This window comes from Schistocerca nitens, chromosome 5, assembly GCF_023898315.1.
Source record: "Schistocerca nitens isolate TAMUIC-IGC-003100 chromosome 5, iqSchNite1.1, whole genome shotgun sequence".
NCBI lineage: Eukaryota > Metazoa > Arthropoda > Insecta > Orthoptera > Acrididae > Schistocerca > Schistocerca nitens.
In genome coordinates this window covers 581,001,409-581,021,038 of record NC_064618.1, presented here as the reverse complement: position 1 = coordinate 581,021,038, position 19,630 = coordinate 581,001,409, and the positions used below count along the sequence as shown (strand labels likewise).

General features: G+C 38.9%; 1 protein-coding gene across 2 annotated transcripts in view; it reads right to left on the bottom strand.

The window, feature by feature from the left end:
• LOC126259948 (uncharacterized) overlaps window positions 1–19,630 on the bottom strand; it is a 279,616-nt gene that overhangs the window by 207,627 nt on the left and 52,359 nt on the right. For both annotated transcript variants that reach the window (XM_049957053.1, XM_049957051.1), the window contains exon 3: window positions 5,486–5,610. In XM_049957053.1, coding sequence (XP_049813010.1) covers window positions 5,486–5,610 — 125 coding nt within the window. The remainder of the gene's footprint in view (window positions 1–5,485; window positions 5,611–19,630) is intronic.

Below are 19,630 nucleotides of genomic sequence, written 5' to 3'. Positions count from 1 at the left end.
GAATGGAAAAACTGTTAGAAGCTGACCTCGGTGATGATCAGTTAGGATTCTGTAAACATGTAGGAACACACGAGGCAATATTGAGCCTACAACTCATCTTAAAAGATAGGTTAAGGAAAGGCAAACCTTCATTTATAGCATTTGTAGACTTACAGAAAGCTTTTGACAATGTTGACTGGAATACTCTCTTTCAAATTCTGAAGGTGGAAGGGGTAAAATACAGGGAGCAAAAGGGGCACAAAAGGGAAGAAATGCTTGAGTAGGGAGCGAGACACAGTTGTAGCCTATCCCCGAAGTTATTCAATCTGTATGCTAAGCGAGCAGTAAAGGAAAAATTAGGTGTAGGAATTAAAGTCCAGGGAGAAGAAATAAAAACTGATGTTTGCCAGTGACATTGTAATTCTGTCAGAGACAGCAAAGGACTTGTAAGGACAGTTGAATGGAATGGATAGTGTCTTGAAAGGAGGACATAAGATGAACATCAACAAAAGCAAAACGAGGATAATGGAATGCAATCGAATTAAATCAAATAAAGCTGAGAGAATTAGATTAGGAAATGAGACAAAGCAGTACATGAGTTTTGTTATTTGGGTTGCAAAATAACTGATGACGGTTGACGTATAATGTAGATTGGCAATGGCAAAGAAAGCATTTCTGAAGAAGAGAAAAAAGAAATTTGTTAACATCGAGTATAGCTTTAAGTGTGAGGACGTCTTTGCAGAAAGTCTTTGTGTGGGTGTAGCCGCATATGGAAGTGAAACGGATGATAAACAACTTAGACAAGAAGAGAATAAAAGCTTTTGAAATGTGGTGCTGCAGAAGAATGCTGAAGATTAGACAAGTAGATCACTTAACTAACGAGGAGGTACTGAACAGTATTGGGGAGAAGAGGAACTTATGCCACAACTCGACTAGAAGAAGGAATCGGTTGGTAGGACACGTTCTGAGGCATCAATGGATCAGCAATTTAGTATTTGAGGGAAGTGTGAGGGTAAATATTATAGAGAGAGACCAGCAGTTTAATACACAAGCATATTCATAAGGATGTATGTTGCAGTAGTTACTCAGAGGTGAAGAGGCTTGCACGCATGGAGAGCTCCATAAAACCAGTCTGAACTGAAGATCACAATGACCACAACAACAACAACAATTAATAATTGAGAGTGGATTTGGAAAAGCAAGGAAATACAATGCACACTTAATATTTTCTTTGACACATACACAAAAATATTTTATACTTTCTTTCATTTTAAAAAAATTGCATTTTGTTTGTATGCTACATATATCTGTATTAGATAATCACAGAGATAATTTTTCATTTTCTGTTGTAACAGCAATAGCACAACTTTTTCTTTTTGCAATGACGTTCATGGCTGTCAGTCCCTTTTGAAACAAATTGTTTTCAATACTTTGCCCTCAATATTACTCTACAACTTATTTCAAGTATTATTCCCATTCCATATCGGTAAATAGCAGTATCCTTTGAAATTTAAACAAACTGATAAGCTCCAGAAGTTTACCATTACTCTTGTAACACAATATGATCAGGTTCTTTTTCTTTGTTATAAGCACATTATATTGCATCCATCCACATTTAAAGAAAGCTCCTATTCAGCACATTAGATGTAAGTACTGCCACGAGCTGTAATGCACGCGACGTAGCAGAGCAGTGAGCATTACTGGCTGGCATGCTGTGGTTCAATGGTTCAAATCCTATCACCAGTAAATATTTGTTGATCACCAATAAATATTTGTTGCTTAGAGTTACCTGTGGCTGAACTCACATAACAGTAGTTTTGCTAACACAGTGAATAAATAAGGTATTGTACTTGTAATAATGTCAGTTTCCCTCATGTGTCTGCCTGTTTGCATGATGACGTGGCACACGCAATGTCACTGCCTAGCAGTGCATGCGAAGAGGAATGGACAGGAGTGCACATCTGTGCATTTTGCTACTGAAATAGCTATATGTTTATTATACAACATGTACACTATGCAACAAATTTAATAATTTTTCATCATTGTTTATGTTCACTGATGTAAAAATAAATAAATAAATGATGTTCCATTTCCTACTTCACCCACTTAGGGGTCAATTTTCTTTTCCTTTTGCTTTCTGAAGTATCCTATGTTCTTCATTAGGGTTCAATACTAAATTTCATAAAAATTAGTTTAGTGGTTTAGTTGTGAAAAGGTAACAAACAGACTTTCAGATTTAAAATATTATTCAATGTTTGTACAAATAGCAGTACTTCACTCTAGGAGGGAGATCAGTTCTTTCTCTAATTAGTATCCATAATATAAGAACTGCTGAAGCGCCTTAACAAATCTCTGTTTGCAATGCGAATTTCGTCAGACATAGGGGATATAAAAATGAAAAAGCTGGCATACTATGCTTACTTTCATTCCATAATGTCATATGGGATTATTTTTTGGGGTAATTCATCAAGTCAAGCAAAAGTTTTCCAGGCACAAAAACGTGCACTAGGAGTTATATGTGGTGTGAACTCAAGAACACCCTGCAGAAGCCTGTTTAGGGAACTAGGGATACTAACTACTGCTTCCCAATATATTTATTCCTTAATGAAATTTTTCATTAAAAATATATCACTTTTTCAAACCAACAGCTCAATTCATGGAATCAATACTAGAAATAAGAATAATCTTCACAAGGATTTAAAGTAACTTACTCTTGTACAGAAAGGTGTGCATTAATCAGGAACACACACTTTCAATAACTTGCCAGCAGCCATAAAAAGCTTAACAACCAATGAAAATCAGTTTAAGAGAAGCCTAAAGGATTTATTGGTAACCAACTCCTTCTACTCCATTGATGAATTTCTCAGTAGAACCAACTGATTTGTGTGTGTGCAATATAACTTCTGCACAATTTCAGTGCAGTAATGTGTTCATTGAAAATTTGTGTGTGTGTGTGTGTGTGTGTGTGTGTGTGTGTGTAAGTACAATCTAACTTCTGCACCATTTCAGTGCAGTAATGTGTTCATTGTAAATAAGTATTATAGTAGTTGTATTACATGTTTATTACCTTATAAATAAATAAAAACCTTTTTTATTTTAAATTCAGTGCATTAGTATTTGTAAAATGACTCTTTCATATAGTGTTCAGTAAAAAATGATGATCAATCCACTTCGGACCTGTGGAATGGTACATTAGCTTATTTGTTTTAGTTGTAAATATTTGTCATGTATTGTTGTTTTTCTGACATGTTCCACATCCTGGAGGACCTCCTCACCACGGATCAATTGGAATGAAAGTAAATCTAATCTAATCTAATATAGCATTTTCAGTGCTAAGTGTTGTACTTCAATGATGAATCTACTTTCAGATATGGACCTGATTGTAGTTATGATATAACATTGGTTGATGGAGATACTGGGTACTTCAAGACATCTACAGCACAGTACTTCTAATTAGGCAGTGCAAAAGCCGTCACCTACACAGACAGAAACTGGAATACAAGCAGTATGTAGCTCCTAAGGTCTGTATATTTAAGAGACCACTGGATTCAAACAGAGCATTAAGTCAGCTGCTAATCGAGCCTACATCAATGTTTTCCAGACACTGGAAGGACACACCAATATTACAAGTGGGATGGCTTGATATGTCTAGCAAATGATACGTTTCCTTGATGGCGAAGTCCAACAGTGGTCTGAGTACAACCAAGAGGAGCTCCACAGTTGGAATAATTCCAGGCTGAACTGCAGAAAACATTTGGTGACAATCAACAATGAAAAGTGCTCTCATTACCAGCAATTCATAAAGTACTTATGTACCAAGGCATGTCCCTTGCAAGAACTACTGCAGCAAAACTACAAACATTTTGCCACCATAATATGAACATCTCACGTATCTTTCCATTGTACAGAGAGTATTCAATCGCAACACCTCATTCTGTATTCCTCCCACTTTAAATTTACTTCACAGAAATCTTTCAGCATATTCTTTCTATTCGCATGTATTGTGCCAATGACATTTGTTTTATAATTGCTTAACAGTCACAAACAGATTTGGTGAGGAATACCAATTATCTAGGTATAAAATGCATCCTCTGTGTAACATCAACTGTGATAGCTCTTTGACAACACTTTCAGAGTTGCTATCTTCACAATTTATCGTATCATAGTCTGTACATATTTTAAAGCCGTAGCAATAACTTGAATCTGACTCAAATAATTTATAAAATTTAATACTGAATAGTGCCCTTTTTGATGGATTGAAAAGTTTGTGAGATGTGCGTCCCTTAAATTTCATAAGTGGATCATCAATAGTAATGTCCTGTTTCATTGTATACACTTTTACTTGGTCATGGGTATTAGTTTGCTTAATTTGTCTGTATTTGCATCAGATCATTATGTGCAAAGTGTAAACATATTTTCAGCAACATTGTTTTTCTAAATATGGCTTTTATATAACAGCCCTCTTTGACCAGTTTAGCTCAATTCTTCCCCCCCCCCCCCCCCTCTCACTCTCATACCTGTGTCATTATTATGGGACAACACAAAATTCTTTCAATTTCATTACAATCTACAGGAAACCAACTGTTGTTGATCTGTCGTAGTCTGCGTGGACTTGTTTGAATTTGTTCTGTGTACTAAACCAATATTGGGCTACAATATTCACCCAGCACATGTTATAAACTATTGTACTACAGCTACCTACTTCTCTTTTATTTACTCCTACTTGGAATAAGGTTGCCTCCTGTAACTCATGAGACATTGTGTAATTCCAGATTTCTGGAATATTTTGTATTGCTTTCCAAATCCAGGGCTCCAGTAGTTGATCTTCATCAGCAATATCATCCTCAACAACTAAGCACGTGAGTTTTTGTTGTACAGGAGATCTGTCACTTCTGTCACTATCAATGGGAGATTATGCTAACTGTGTTCATTACAAAATCTATGTTTTGATAACATTTTATGAGGATATATTTGTAACATTTAATGACATATTTTAACATGAGTAAGAATAACACGTAACCTAGTTTGACATAAAAACATAATAAGAATCTTATCAGGAGCCTAGCCTGTGCTGCATGTGGGGCACATCACAAGTTGTGACTGTTGTACCATGGCCCAAGCCCATGTAGTTTATATTTTGCCCTACTGACATACTGTGGGCCAGGCTCACGAAGTTCACACTTCGTCCAACCAACGTACTGTGGACCAGGCTCATGAGAATCACATTTGGCCCAAATACCGGACCACAAGTCTCACATGTGACTGTAGGTTAAGCGCGCGCGCGCGCGTGCACACACACACACACACACACACACACACACACACAAATGTGAAATTTACAAGCAAGGAAGTCATATGAAACAAGATGCACAAATTTTTTTTTACAAACTTGGTTTTTTCCTACATGTACACTGTGTGTAAAAGGTTGAATTTAGTTTTGCTTAATCAAGTACCCAAATGAAACTCTTGCTCTGTCACAAAAGAGTGCTTAGTTACCCTTAAATACCTGACATGAAAGTGCCCAAAGCTGACTCTTCGTGATGGCCTCGCTGTTGCATCACCTTTAACTTCCTGAGATGATGTAAACTGCAGCTCCTTCAGAGGGGTCCGTAGTTTAGGAGGTTTCAAAATCTACAAAAAATCAAGTAAATTTTAATACAGATTTTACAACTGCACATTTATTAAGCAATAAACAGTACTACGACAGTTGAAAGAGTAGTCAGAACATCTTTTATGTCGTCATGCCAAAGTCTGTCACAATCTAGATAGGAACTATCATGAACCATGTGGAATGTGGAGTGGTGAAATATACTTAGAATGAAGATTCTTTTCCTTCGAGGCAAATTAAGACAGGGTATACTGTAATGTAGAGCGAGGAAAAAACCCCCCATTTATGCTAGCTTTGCATTTATAAATTCTCTCTTTGCGTTGATCTACAGATAGAATTGTTAGAATTCTCTCAAGCAACACTGCACTATGGGATAATCTTCTGAGGCAATTCAACTAAGGTTAAAGAAAGTATTTATTCTACAGAAGCATTCAATAAGTATGTTCTGTAAAGTTGATTACCAAACATCTTGCAAAAGCATCTTCAGTAAACTTGGTATTCTTAAACTCACTTGCTCCCTAATGTTACCAGTGATTAATAACAAAAGCAAATTCTGAAGAAAACTAAAGTTCACAACTGCAATACTTAAAAAAATAAAATAATTCATCATTGTTGTTGTTGTGGTCTTCAGTCCTGAGACTGGTCTGATGCAGCTCTCCAAGCAACTCCATCCTGTGCAAGCCCCTTCATCTCCCAGTACCTACTGCAACCTACATCCTTCTGAATCTGTTTAGTGTATTCATCTTTTGGTCTCCCTCTACGACTCCTACCCTCCACGCTGCCCTCCAATACTAAATTGGCGATCCCCTGATGCCTCAGAACATGTCCCACCAACCGATCCCTTCTTCCAGTCATGCCGCGCTACAAACTTCTCCTCTCCCCATCCTATTCAATACTTCCTCATTAGTTATGTGATCTACCCATCTAATCTTCAGCATTCCTCTGTAGCACCACATTTTGAAAGCTTCTATTCTCTTCTTGTCCAAACTAGTTATCGTCCATGTTTCACTTCCATACACGGCTACGCTCCACACAAATACTTTCAGAAACGACTTCCTGACACTCAAATCCATACTCGATGTTAACAAACCTCTCTTCTTCAGAAACGCAATGCCCCCCCCCCCCCCCCCCCTGCTGTTGCCAGTCCACATTTGACATCCTCTCTACTTCGACCATCATCAGTTATTTTGCTCCCCAAATAGCAAAACTCCTTAACTACTTTAAGTGTCTCACTTCCTAATCCAACTCCCTCAGCATCACCCGACTTACTTCGACCACACTCCATTATCCTTGTTTGCTTTTGTTGATGTTCATCTTATACCCTCCCTTCGGGACACTGTCCATTCTGTTCAACTGCCCTTCCCCAAGTCCTTTGCTGTCTCTGACAGAATTACAATGTCATCGGCGAACCTTAAAGTTTTCATTCCTTCTCCATGGATTCCAGTACCTACTTCGAATTTTTCTTTTGTTTCCTTCACTGCTTGCTCAATATACAGATTGAATAACATTGGGGAGAGGCTACAACCCTGTCTCACTCCCTTCCCAACCACTGCTTCCCTTTCATGTCCCTCTACAAATTGTAAATAGCCTTTCGCTCCCTGTATTTTACCCCTGCCACCTTCAGAATTTGAAAGAGAGTTTTCCAAACAACATTGTCGAAAGCTTTCTCTAAGTCTACAAATGCTAGAAATGTAGGTTTGCCTTTCCTTAATCTTTTTCTAAGATAAGTCGTAGGGTCAGTATTGCCTCACGTGTTCCAACATTTCTACAGAATCCAAACTGATCTTCCCTGAGGTCGGCTTCTACCACTTTTTCCATTCGTCTGTAAAGAATTCGCGTTAGTACCTTGCATCCGCAACTCATTAAACTGACCGTTCGGTAATTTTCACATCTGTCAGCACCTGCCTTCCTTGGGATTGGAATCATTATATTCCTCTTGAAGTCTCAGGGCATTTCGCCTGTCTCATACATCCTTCTCACCAGATGGTAGAGTTTTGTCAGGACTGGCTCCAAGGCCATCAGCAGCTCCAATGGAATGCTGTCCACTCCCGGGGTCCTGCCTCGACTGAGGTCCTTCAGCACTCTGACAAACTCTTCACGCAGTATCGCATCTCCCATTTCATCTTCATCTAAATCCTCTTCCATTTCCATAATATTGTCCTCAACCACATCGCCCTTGTATAGACCCTCCATATACCCTTTCCACCTTTCTGCTTTCCCTTCTTTGCTTAGAACTGGGTTTCCATCTGAGCTCTTGATATTCATACAAGTGCTTCTCTTTTCTCCAAAGGTCTCTTTAATTTTCCTGTAGGCAGTATCTATCTTACCCCTAGTGAGATAAGCCTCTACATCCTTGCATTTGTCCTCTATCCATCCCTGCTTAGCCATTCTGCACTTCCTGTCGATCTCATTTTTGAGATGTTTGTATTCCTTTTTGCCTGCTTCATTTACTGCATTTTTATATTTTCTCCTTTCATCAATTAAATTCAATATTTCTTCAGTCACCCAAGGATTTCTACTAGCCCTCGTGTTTTTACCTACTAGATCCTCTGCTGCCTTCACTACTTCATCTCTCAAAGCTGCCCATTCTTCTTCTACTGTATTTCTTTCCCCCATTCCTGTCAATTGTTCCCTTATGCTCTCCCTGAAACTGTGTAAAACCTCTGGTTTAGTCAGTTTATCCAGACCCCATCTCCTTAAATTCCCACCTTTTTGCAGTTTCTTCAGTTTAATCTACAGTTCATAACCAATAGATTGTGGTCAGAGTCCACATCTGCCCCTGGAAATGTCTTACAATTTAAAACCTGGTTCCTAAATCTCTGTCTTACCATTATATAATCTATCTGAAATCTGTCAATATCTCCAGGCTTCTTCCATGTATACAACCTTCTTTTAGGATTCTTGAACCAAGTGTTGGCTATGATTAAGTTGTGCTCTGTGCAAAATTCTATCAGGCGGCTTCCTCTTTCATTTCTTAGCCCCAATCCATATTCACCTACTACGTTTCCTTCTCTCCCTTTTCCTACTACCGAATTCCAGTCACCCATGACTATTAAATTTTCGTCTCCCTTCACCACTATCTGGATAATTTCTTTTATTTCATCATACATTTCTTCAATTTCTTTGTCATCTACAGAGCTACTTGGCATATAAACTTGTACTACTGTAGTAGGTGTGGGCTTCGTGTCTATCTTGGCCACAATAATGCGTTCTCTATGCTGTTTGTAGTAGCTTACCCGTACTCCTATTTTTTTTTTATTCATTATTAAACCGACTCCTGCATTACCACTATTTGATTTTGTTTTTATAACCCCGTATTCGCCTGACCAAAAGTCTTGTTCCTCCTGCCAGCGAACTTCACTAATTCCCACTATATCTAACTTTAACATATCATTTCCCTTTTTAAATTTTCTAACCTACCTGCCCGATTAAGGGATCTGACATTCCACGCTCCAATCCGTAGAACGCCAGTTTTCTTTCTCCTGATAACAACGTCCTCCTGAGTAGTCCCCGCCCGGAGATCCGAATGGGGGACTATTTTACCTCTGGAATGTTTTACCCAAGAGGACACCATCATCATTTAACCATACAGTAAAGCTGCATGCCCTCGGGAAAAATTACGGCTGTAGTTTCCCCTTGCTTTCAGCTGTTCACAGTACCAGCACAGCAAGGCCGTTTTGGTTGGTGTTACAAGGCCAGATCAGTCAATCATCCAGACTGTTGCCCCTCTTCAGGAACCACACGTTTGTCTGGCCTCTCAACAGATACCCCTCCGTTGTGGTTGCAGCTACGGTACGGCTATCTGTATCGCTGAGGCACGCAAGCCTCCCCACCAACGGCAAGGTCCATGGTTCTTTGAGGGGGGGGGGGGGGGGAATTCATCGTATACACAATGTATTCTTCTGAAAGGTTCAGAATGGCGTTTCATGTTGTGATGCAAACATCTTGAGGGTGATGACAGGAAACTGTAAACCCTCAGATACTCGAAACAAATGTAAAAGAGTATCTTATTAGCTTTTGTCTCTATAATTTAGAACATTTAGGTTTGAGGGTGTAAAAACCTGTTAAAACTAATGTTCATATTAAAATGGTAGTTTACTTTTCCTGTATATCGACATCCACAGTGGCCTTCATGAAGTTGCATAAAAGCTTATTGAAACAACAGCTGAGTAGAGAGTGATGTAGCTATTTTTAAGGTTTATCAATGACAAAGGACTCTTTAAGGTACATTGAACCAGATGGATAATGTCTTGGAAAGAGGTTATCAGACAGAAATAAGTACAAGTAAAACAAAGGTAATAATGTGTAGTCGAATTACGTCAGGCGATACTGGGACAATTCCATTACAAAATGAGGTGCTTAAAGTAGACTAGTTTTGGATTTTTTTGGTAGCAAAATAACCCACAATGACACAAGTAGAGAGGACATAAAACATAGAGTGGTATTAACAAGAAAAGCTTTCCAAAAGGGATAGATGTAAGAGATGAATACTATTCTAATCTAGGTGATAAATATCGCGAACTTGAAGAGTAAAGAAGTATTTTTTGAAAGTATTTGTTTGGAATGTTACCTTAATGAAACCATTTATAAGGGGGATTAAAGGAACGAACTATGAAGTCATCAGTTCCTCGTTTGCAGAGGAAGTCCACGAAGGACAGTGTCACTAACCTGAAGTAAACAGTGTTCAAGTTTTTTACCATGGTTCACAATAAATAGTAAGGCAAGAAAGTCCAGATCATTGACAGTGCTAAGTATACAACATTTACAGGAAATGAATATGAGGAATATAAGCAAACTTGTTTGTACGTCACAGACAGATAGGGGCTCCTGAGGGCTCATCTATAGTAAGAGGGAAGTCCCTCTCCCTTCCCCACCAAACCCCTTCCTCTCATCCCACACCACATTCTCAACTGACAACAGGTGTGTGTAAAACAATGACATAATAAACAAGACACCTCAGAGTAGACAAAGGGAAGGTCAAAGTGAGTAAAATGGTGTAAAAACCTAAGTGTGTAGCAACTATCAGAAAAGTATGTGAAAGACAATAAAAGCAAGATGAAAAAGGGAATGAACACATATGCAAGTGCTACTGACATGATCACTGAGATTCAAAATGCGGCAGAACATGACACAATCACCCCCTCTGGCCTGAGTATTGGTAACAACATTTAAGCTTGGAATAAAGGTTATTCTCTCTGAGACAGTGCAAATCCTGCCTGATTGTCATTTCACCACCAGCCAGCACTGACAATAATGAGTACCTAAGACCCAATGTTTACTGCAATGCAGTTAACTGACTGAGGATGCAGTATGACAGATCAAAATGAGTAACAGATAACAAACTCTATTGGGTGGTGAGGACAGCAATGGTCAATAGCCTGCAGTCTAATGCAGTCACTGAATATCAAAAATTGGTTATCAATTTTTTCTTGAGGAAGTGGAAGGCTCTAAAATTTATCATCAATTCTGCTGTAAAGATAGTGCAAGGTAAAGAGAGACATTCCTGAACTTCAACACGCATGAAATTATGTCCTGTAATTTCTATATCTTCAGACTTCAGTGAAAATGACTTCACTACCTTGACACTGAGAGAGAAGTATGACGAAAAACAATGTGTACAGACTGTTCCTAGTGGACATGGATGATCAACTGTCAAGTTTCAGCTATATCATCTACTTCTTGAAGGTAAAAGAGGCATTTTCACAAAAGCTACTTTCTTCATAATTAGTAAAACTTGAAAAAAATTGTCATGTTTGGCAACCCATTGTGTCTGAATTAGTAGAGCTAGGATCTTGCAGCTCATCACCTTGCAAAATAGATAAATGAGGTTCAGAAAGCATTGCCCATGGAACAGTGTCTTCAAACATGCTGAAAAAATATGTTGTCAGAAAACTAGTGAATTGTAAACTTTGCTATAAGGATGATCTCTCAAGTTATCAGAATACAAAATTTGTCTATTTTTAACACCATGTGTCTTAAAATGGGCACTCCTGATTCTATAATTCTTAATATTACTGCATTTGAGTCTCTTCATTTTGGTGCCTTTCCAGCTAAGACGCAAAGAATGTTCTAATATTTGTAAATAAAAAAATAATTATATTTGTAAATAAAAAAATAATTATATTGATCCTTGTGTTGGATGTACCTCTACCAACAACATTATTACACTGTGATGTATTGTGGATACCAAGTGTGAACCTGCTGCACCTAGCTGCACACCAGATTGGATGTAATTCACAGAATTATGAAAATCCAGCTCCAGGTCCATTTCTGTTTCATAAGCAACATTCATTTCTTTCAAACTACCCACTAGCAAGTACTGTTGCTTCTGGGATTTTGGTCAGATGTCGAGCAGAGTGAAAACAACACTCCCTATAAATTACACAACGGGTTTTTGCCACAATTTTCATTGCCAAATGAAGAATGAAAAATTACCAACTGGGATAAAATTCACTAGAGTGAGATCTAGTTTTGCATTATAACTAGTGATTCAAGGGAAAATTTATGTATTCCATGAAAAGCTGTGGCTAGGTATGTAGAAGACTCAAAAAGTTCATCTCTTCAAGAACTAGCTATTTTGTGCATAAAAAGTTACACTGGTGTGATATTTAACCGTCAAATAGCCTTCCTATTAATGAAGAACTAAATTTAGGACATTTCGAGAATATAAAACACTGCAAAACTTTTCTGGGAAGAGACAAAAAGATTGGATTAATATTTTGTGAAATGATTTGTCAAAATGTGAGAAACAGAAGAGTTTAGATGCGCATTTACATGATACTCAAAATCATGTACAGTAAATGAGATGCGTTAAATATTTCTATAATCTGTTTTATTTCTCACTTCTATACAAATCATATGACCTATTATTTCAAAAATATTTGTTATTCTCATTCTCGAGTGGAAACAGTCTTCTTTGCCTGAAAAACAAAAAACTAAATTGTTCTATGTTTTCTAGGTGCTTCTGTCAATGCATGCCAGAGTTCCTTTTGCCATTTTCAACTTCTTCCTGCTTCTGCTATTCATTTTGAAATACAATATTCTTCCATAGTCTGTTCAACACATTCAATGCCATGAGGCTGCTGTTAGCCACAGCAGAGGCTTTGCTGCTGAATTTTTTTAAAAATTCAAGCTGATGCATCTATCACTTTTCATAACATTTTTTTCCCCCTTTAGGACCAATTTGCGAAATACCAGTGATGATAATCGATCTGCTGATAAGCTTGTATTTGTACCTACAGAAATATTGGTCTAATCAGCTTCACGTGTCTGATAATGAATTAATGTCTGTGGAGTCTTCTTGGTTGAAAAGTCTTTTCTGTGGGATGGGCAGTTTTGAACTAATTTTACATCAGATTTCGTCACAGATTTTAGCTAAGCACCCATTTCCAGCTCAACTAAGTGCAGACATTTTTATATTGTCTAATTGTTTTTGCCATAAGGATTACAATGAGATCTTTGTAAAAATTAATAACTGCTGTAAGAGAGTGATTTATGATGGAAGTACATTTGAACTTCTTAATGGAAGCATAACCCATTTCATCACATAAGCAATTAATGTTCTTCAACAGAAAATTTTTCTGCAGCTTTTATGCCATTATAGACACTTTACAAGTTAAATAGCATACAGTACTGTAACATTTTCAAAACTTTCATCTCTGTATCAAAAATTCACACCAATAAAATACAAGGCAGTAAACTGTCTTGGAATACTGAACGCACTGCTCAGCATAATTCAACAGAACAATGAAATAAAGACTGATCTGAGGCAACTCTCCAAGTTAGCTTCATTTCTGCATAACTACTGCAACCCACACCGATTTGAGCCTGCTTACTGTAGTCAACTCTTGATCTCCCTTGACATTTTTTTATTCCCACTCTGCTTTTCTTCTGACACACACACTTCTGTCCACTATGACACTGACAATTCCTTGATGTCTCAGGATTTGTCTGTCATTTGATCCCTTCTTTTAATCAAGTTGAGACATTATTCTCTTTTCTCCCCAATTCAGTTACCTGCCTTCCCACTACTTATCTGATCTATGTATGTTTAATGTCCAGCATTCTCCTGTAACACCACATTCAAAAGCTATTTTTGGTTGTCTGAACTGTTTTGCCATCTCTTATCAACTTATAATGTGGCTAGCAAACCTAAAAATTTTAATTTATTCTAAGTGCACTGAACTTTTTGATTAGTTTATTCATGTGTTCAGCCATTTTTACTGGTTATACAAATTACTGAAAGAAATTTTACAGTGTTTCATATAGTGTATGACCATTAACATCTACTTCTAGTGCAAACAGTTCAGTTCATTATTGCTTTTTTGAAATGACATAATATGAGTCCCTGCGAGATTACGACTTAAACCATTACCTCTGAATCAGTTGTGGCTATATTTGGTTATAATACGTGCTGTCTCTTCTAAGTTGAATGTGGACTCATGGTTGGATGATTCTGTTAGCATGAAACAGCCGTTCAAGTCACTGCTGATGTAGTGTGCTGCATTCTCAGCAGCCAGGTGGAGTGTTTGTGAATACCCATAGCTTGGTGGTGACTAGTCAATAAGGGTGGACAGCTGGTTAGTTGTTACGTCTATATACACACATTAAAAAAAAAAGTTTTGCATCTCCTCAGTTCTGGAACCTGTACAGAAAATTGGAATAGAGATCAACATAAACATAATTTCTGCCCTTTTTATTGCTCATGAAAACCACACATTGCATGTTGTACCACAATGTAGCAAGACCTCTATACACACCGGTACCTCTAATACCTAGTAGCAAGTCCTCTTGCACTGTTGCATGCCTGTATTCATCCTGGCATGCTATCCACAAGTTCATCAAGGCACTGTTGGTCCAGATTGTCCCACTCCTCAATGGCGATTCGGTGTAGATCCCTCAGAGTGGTTGGTGGATCATGTCGTCCATAAACAGACCTTCTCAATCTATCCCAAGCATGTTCAATAGGGTTCATGTATAGAGAACCTGCTGGTCACTCTAGTCGAGTGATGTCGTTATCGTGAAGGAAGTCATTCACAAAATGTGCACAATGCGTGTATGAAATGTCGTCCATGAAGACAAACGCCTCAACAATATGACTGCACTATCGATCAGAGGATGGCATTCACGTATCGTACAGACAGCAGGGAAAATCCACCTCATTGCACTCGCTGGACAGTGTGCCTAAGGCGTTCAGCCTGACCGGGTTGCTTCCAAACATGTCTCAGACGATTGTCTGGTTGAAAGCATATGCAACACTCGTCGGTGAAGAGAACATTATGCCAATCCTGAGCGGTCCATTTGGCACGTTTTTGGGCCTGTCTGTACTGCGCTGCATGGTGTCGTGGTTGCAGAGATGGACCTCGCCATGGATGTCGGGAGTGAAGCTGCATATCATGCAGCCTACTGTGCACAGTTTGAGTTGTAACACGACGTCCTGTGGCTTCACGAAAAGCATTATTCAACAATATGGCATTGCTGTCAAGGTTCCTCAGAGCCATATTCCGTAGGTAGCGGTCATCCACTGCACTAGAAGCCCTTGGGTAGCCTGAGCGAGGCATGTCATCGACAGTTCCTGTCTCTCTGTATCTTCTCCATGTCCAAACAACATCGCTTTGGTTCACTCCAAGACGCCTGGGCACTTCCCTTGTTGAGAGCCCTTCCTGGCACAAAGTAACAATGGGGACGGATCAAACCACAGTACTGAACGCCTAGGCATGGTTGAACTACAGACAAGACAAGCCGTGTATCTCCTTCCTGGTGGAATGACTGGAACTGATCGACTGTCAGATGCCCTCCATCTAATAGGCGTTGCTCATGCATGAGTGGGTTTAGTGACATCTCTGAACAGTCAAAGGGACTGCGTCTGTGATACAATACCCACAGTCAACGGCTATCTTGAGGAGTTCTGGGAACCGGGGTGATGCAAAACTTTTTTTTATGTGTGTAGAATGTTGCACAGTATTTGTGCGGCTGCTGGTAGATGACACAGCTGTTTCCCATATGGCCCTAGTTCTGATCAAATAGGCAATGCCCTAAAAAGGACTCCAGTTGGTGATAGTATGTAGGTATATGGAATAGGTCTTCCTCAAGGTTCTTCCATAAGATGATACCTGAGCTGTAGGTGGCTGGTAGTAGCACAGAGGTTGACTAGCATATGTTGTGTTTGGAATGGGTGGGAGAACAGCATTTTGAGGTAGAAGTGTGGGGGGGGGGGGGGGGGAGTTGGCAGGAGTGAGGCTGATTCATCACAGGGAAGCAGGAGGTAGTTAAAGCAATGCTCAAGTAAGTTACAATGAATGAAATTTTGGCAATGTTTCCACAACTTTCCAGAAGTCTCTTATATAAGACACTCAAAGAAGTGCCAGGATATCAGAAACTGTGTGCAAGATGGGTCCCAGAACGGCTGACAGAACAGCACAGGAAAAGTCGGGTCATTAGTGTCTGTGAATTTCTCGAGTGACCTAAATTGGAAGGTGAGGATTTTATGATCTCTATTGTGATTTGAGATGGAGTGGCTTATTACATCCCTGAGATAAAAACTCGTCACAGTGGCTCACACCAATTCCCCCACCTATCGAAAAATTCAAAGCCACAATTTCAGGCCAAAAAATCAAGGCTCCAGTGTCTTGGGACCGAAAACGCATCACCTGGTTGCATTTCTGCCTCTACAGAGACCATCAATGCAGAACGATATTGTGAGACCCTAAAAAAACTCAAAAGGAATATTATAAACAAAAGGAAGGGAATGCTGACAAGAGTAGTGTGCCTTCTACATAACAACGAGCTTCTCACATTTTGCACTATCCTTGTATTTCCATGACTTGGGGCCATCAGATAATCCATTTTTCACCTCTGTAAAGGTACACACAAGTGGTCCAGAAAGAGGTTCTGAAGTGGGGGAAAGAGCTGATGGGAGAGTTCTTCAAGGAGGGCATACAGAAGTTTGTGCGACAGCTCACCATATGTAGTGAATAAGATGGTGATTAAGTCGAAACATTGTCAACAGAATCCTGTAATTTGTTTTTCAACTATCTGAACATGCCTTGTACACATACTGTTCAAGCCTACTTCACTGAGTAGTGCTGGACTTGAGAGTAACAGTTCGATTTATTGCCACATGTAGATACAATTGACCTTTCCAAGGTAAAGGATCTCAAACGACTGTCTGTAATATCCAACTGACAATCCTATTTATACATCATTCTGCTACACCTGTGTTGATATCACAGTATCAGTTGCTGTGCCCACAACAGATCATGGAGCCCAACGAACAGGTCAAACAGAAATTACAGAATACATGCAGAAACCTAATCTAGTACAGGTACATAAATAAATCATTTATTTACAAAATTGAAATCTTATTTGACATTAACTGGAGTCATTTCAATAACAAAATATAGCATTTTTGCTCATTCACAATACACACTAAGAGTACAGGAATTTAAAATTGAAAAATATTTATGATGATCTCCTAAACTAAAACCCCAAAATTTTGGTACTCCCTCAATGGCCTCTTTCACAGGTGGCCTTGCCTCTGATGGGATAAGATTAACCTGTGATGGGACTGGCGTAAGATGTGCTGAGTGAGTGTATCAGGCAGATCTTGCACACTTGGTTCTTCCACAAGGATATGACCTATGTGGCAACAGACAGGGAGTGATTTTGGTATAATGATGAATCAGAATATTGCACTGATTGTGTTGGCAGCAAAATACCATTTTGGAGGGATGAGAAGGATGTTCCTCATTTCCAGGAATGGTGATAAATTGTCGAAGCTCTGATGGAGGATGTGGTTGAGTTGTGCCAGTCCAGGATGATATTTTCATCTTTTTGCTGTTAGGATGTGGTGCAGGAACTCTGTCTGTGGACAATATTTGGAGGATAGTGCCTGTGTGTGTAGGCCTTAGTGAGACCTTCAGTATAGTGAGCAAGGAAATTTTCATCGCAGCATATGCCCAGACTATACGGGTGTGATTTGTTTGTGTGAATATAGTGACAGCTATCAAAATAATGATACTGTTAATCATAAGTGGGCTAGATATGGACAGATATATGGATGGACCCATGTGGAGGTCAAAGTCTCATTGGGCTGAGGACACCAACACATACAATCTCTTCCCACACTTTCCACTTCCTCTGTTCCATCACACCCTCCCAATCCGCACTTCATGTCCCCATATTGTGCACTGCATAAATTCCCCAGTGCTGGTGCCCGTATTGCATTCCTGTCCTGTGCCTCTGAACCTGTCCCTCCCACATTCTTATCCCTTGAACTTGCAATCTCCCTCCAATCAGCTAGTCTTTCCTATCGCCCTTCCCACTCCTGGCCTCCCTCTTCCATTCCACTCGACACAACCTCCCATCTCATTTAAGCTGCTGGGGACAGGCTAAACTGTGATTCTTCACTGTGATTTGTCGCAGTTAATGAATTCACAACCTGTATCCCTCTGCTATTTCTGCTACTCCTGTGATTTATGCGATTTCTGCACTTTACACGATTTCTGCGATTTATCAGCATAGATGTTACACTGTCATTAGGCACAAGTAAGAAGTGAACTGTGTCAATGCAATCGAGAAATATGTTCTCGCCTGTATAGGTAATTATTTATGAGGGCCTAATGTAACATTTCAGAAACCCAATTGACAAAAAGTTACCTGAAATACTATTAATATTTCTAATGATTCTTCCTCAGTTGTCATACGGTATACGAAAGAAATGCTTGCCCACAGACAAGATTTCATCTTAACAAAACAGTCAGTATTAAGCATGTTTTACGTATGTTCTCCTTTTGGATTTAGTTTTATATTAATGGAAAATATTAAAATTGTGAAAATATTGATGTGTGATGCTGAGAATCATAACACATATATCGCACAGAACCATAGAAGTTCATGTTTAGAACATGGATTCTAACCACATTATTATGTTCACAAGATTCTGAACAACATTGTCAGTCACTCAATATAGCAATAATTCAAAATATCTGTGACAACAGAACTGGAAAATTTGTCACAGCATCTTTATTTGGCCTTAATCAGAAATAAGGTTAGTCTTTAAGTGTGAAACCCCTCCCCCCCCCCCTCTCCCCCTCAACTGCTTTCATTCCCAGAAGTATTAGCAGTTTTATAATGTGAATTACATTGCTAGTAATTAGTAGCACTATAAATAATTAATAATCCTGGTGATTTTCCAGACGCAGTTCCCATTTTGATTACTGACTGCTCTATGTACCAATCCACGTCTAGAAGAGATAATCGTGAAGATTCAAAATGACCCTTGAAGAATTCGCACCATATAAGAGCCATAATTGATACCATAATTGTGCAAAATGAGTATTGACACAGTGTGTCATTGAGAAGTCATTATGTGATTTGAAAGGGATGATAAATTAACGTGAACTACACTGTGAGTGATTTAAGAAAACTGCATTCCAATCTTTCATCCCATAACCAAAATCTTCTGCCTTGTATTTAGTGATAAAGATTTACTAGAGTGTGATACTGATCCGTCCAGCTCTCCTGCTTTGAATGTTTGCTGTGATCACAGAGTGACCTGTAGTATAGCCCAAGGTCTAGGTTAGGTTGGAAGGTTGTGTGTTTTAATATTGATGATGTGCAAGTGAAAACAGTGGAAAGCACTGATCTTACAGTTACAAGTTGACATTGGGAAAAGTGCTAATGCAATAGACAAAAGTAGGGGGGTGGGGGGGGGGGGGTGTGGGTAAGAGAGAAGAAGAAACATTCGTCTTGTGAAAACAGTTGTTAAACATTTGGTAAAACTTACACAGTAGACACCAGATTGCATTTTTAGTAGTTTATGCACGATATGTGTTTTTGAAATTACCCTGCAGTTTTAGCTAATGAAAAGAATGTTTAAATGTCACGAAAATTCCAGACTATGCTATAGGTCTATCTTTTAGCACAACCTTTATTCAGTCCTCCCTTTTCTCAGCTGCAGCAATTCTCCACCGAGTATAAAATTTTTCTCAGAGCAAATTAGCTTCTTGGTTCATTTCTTCGACCATAAGCATGTAATATATG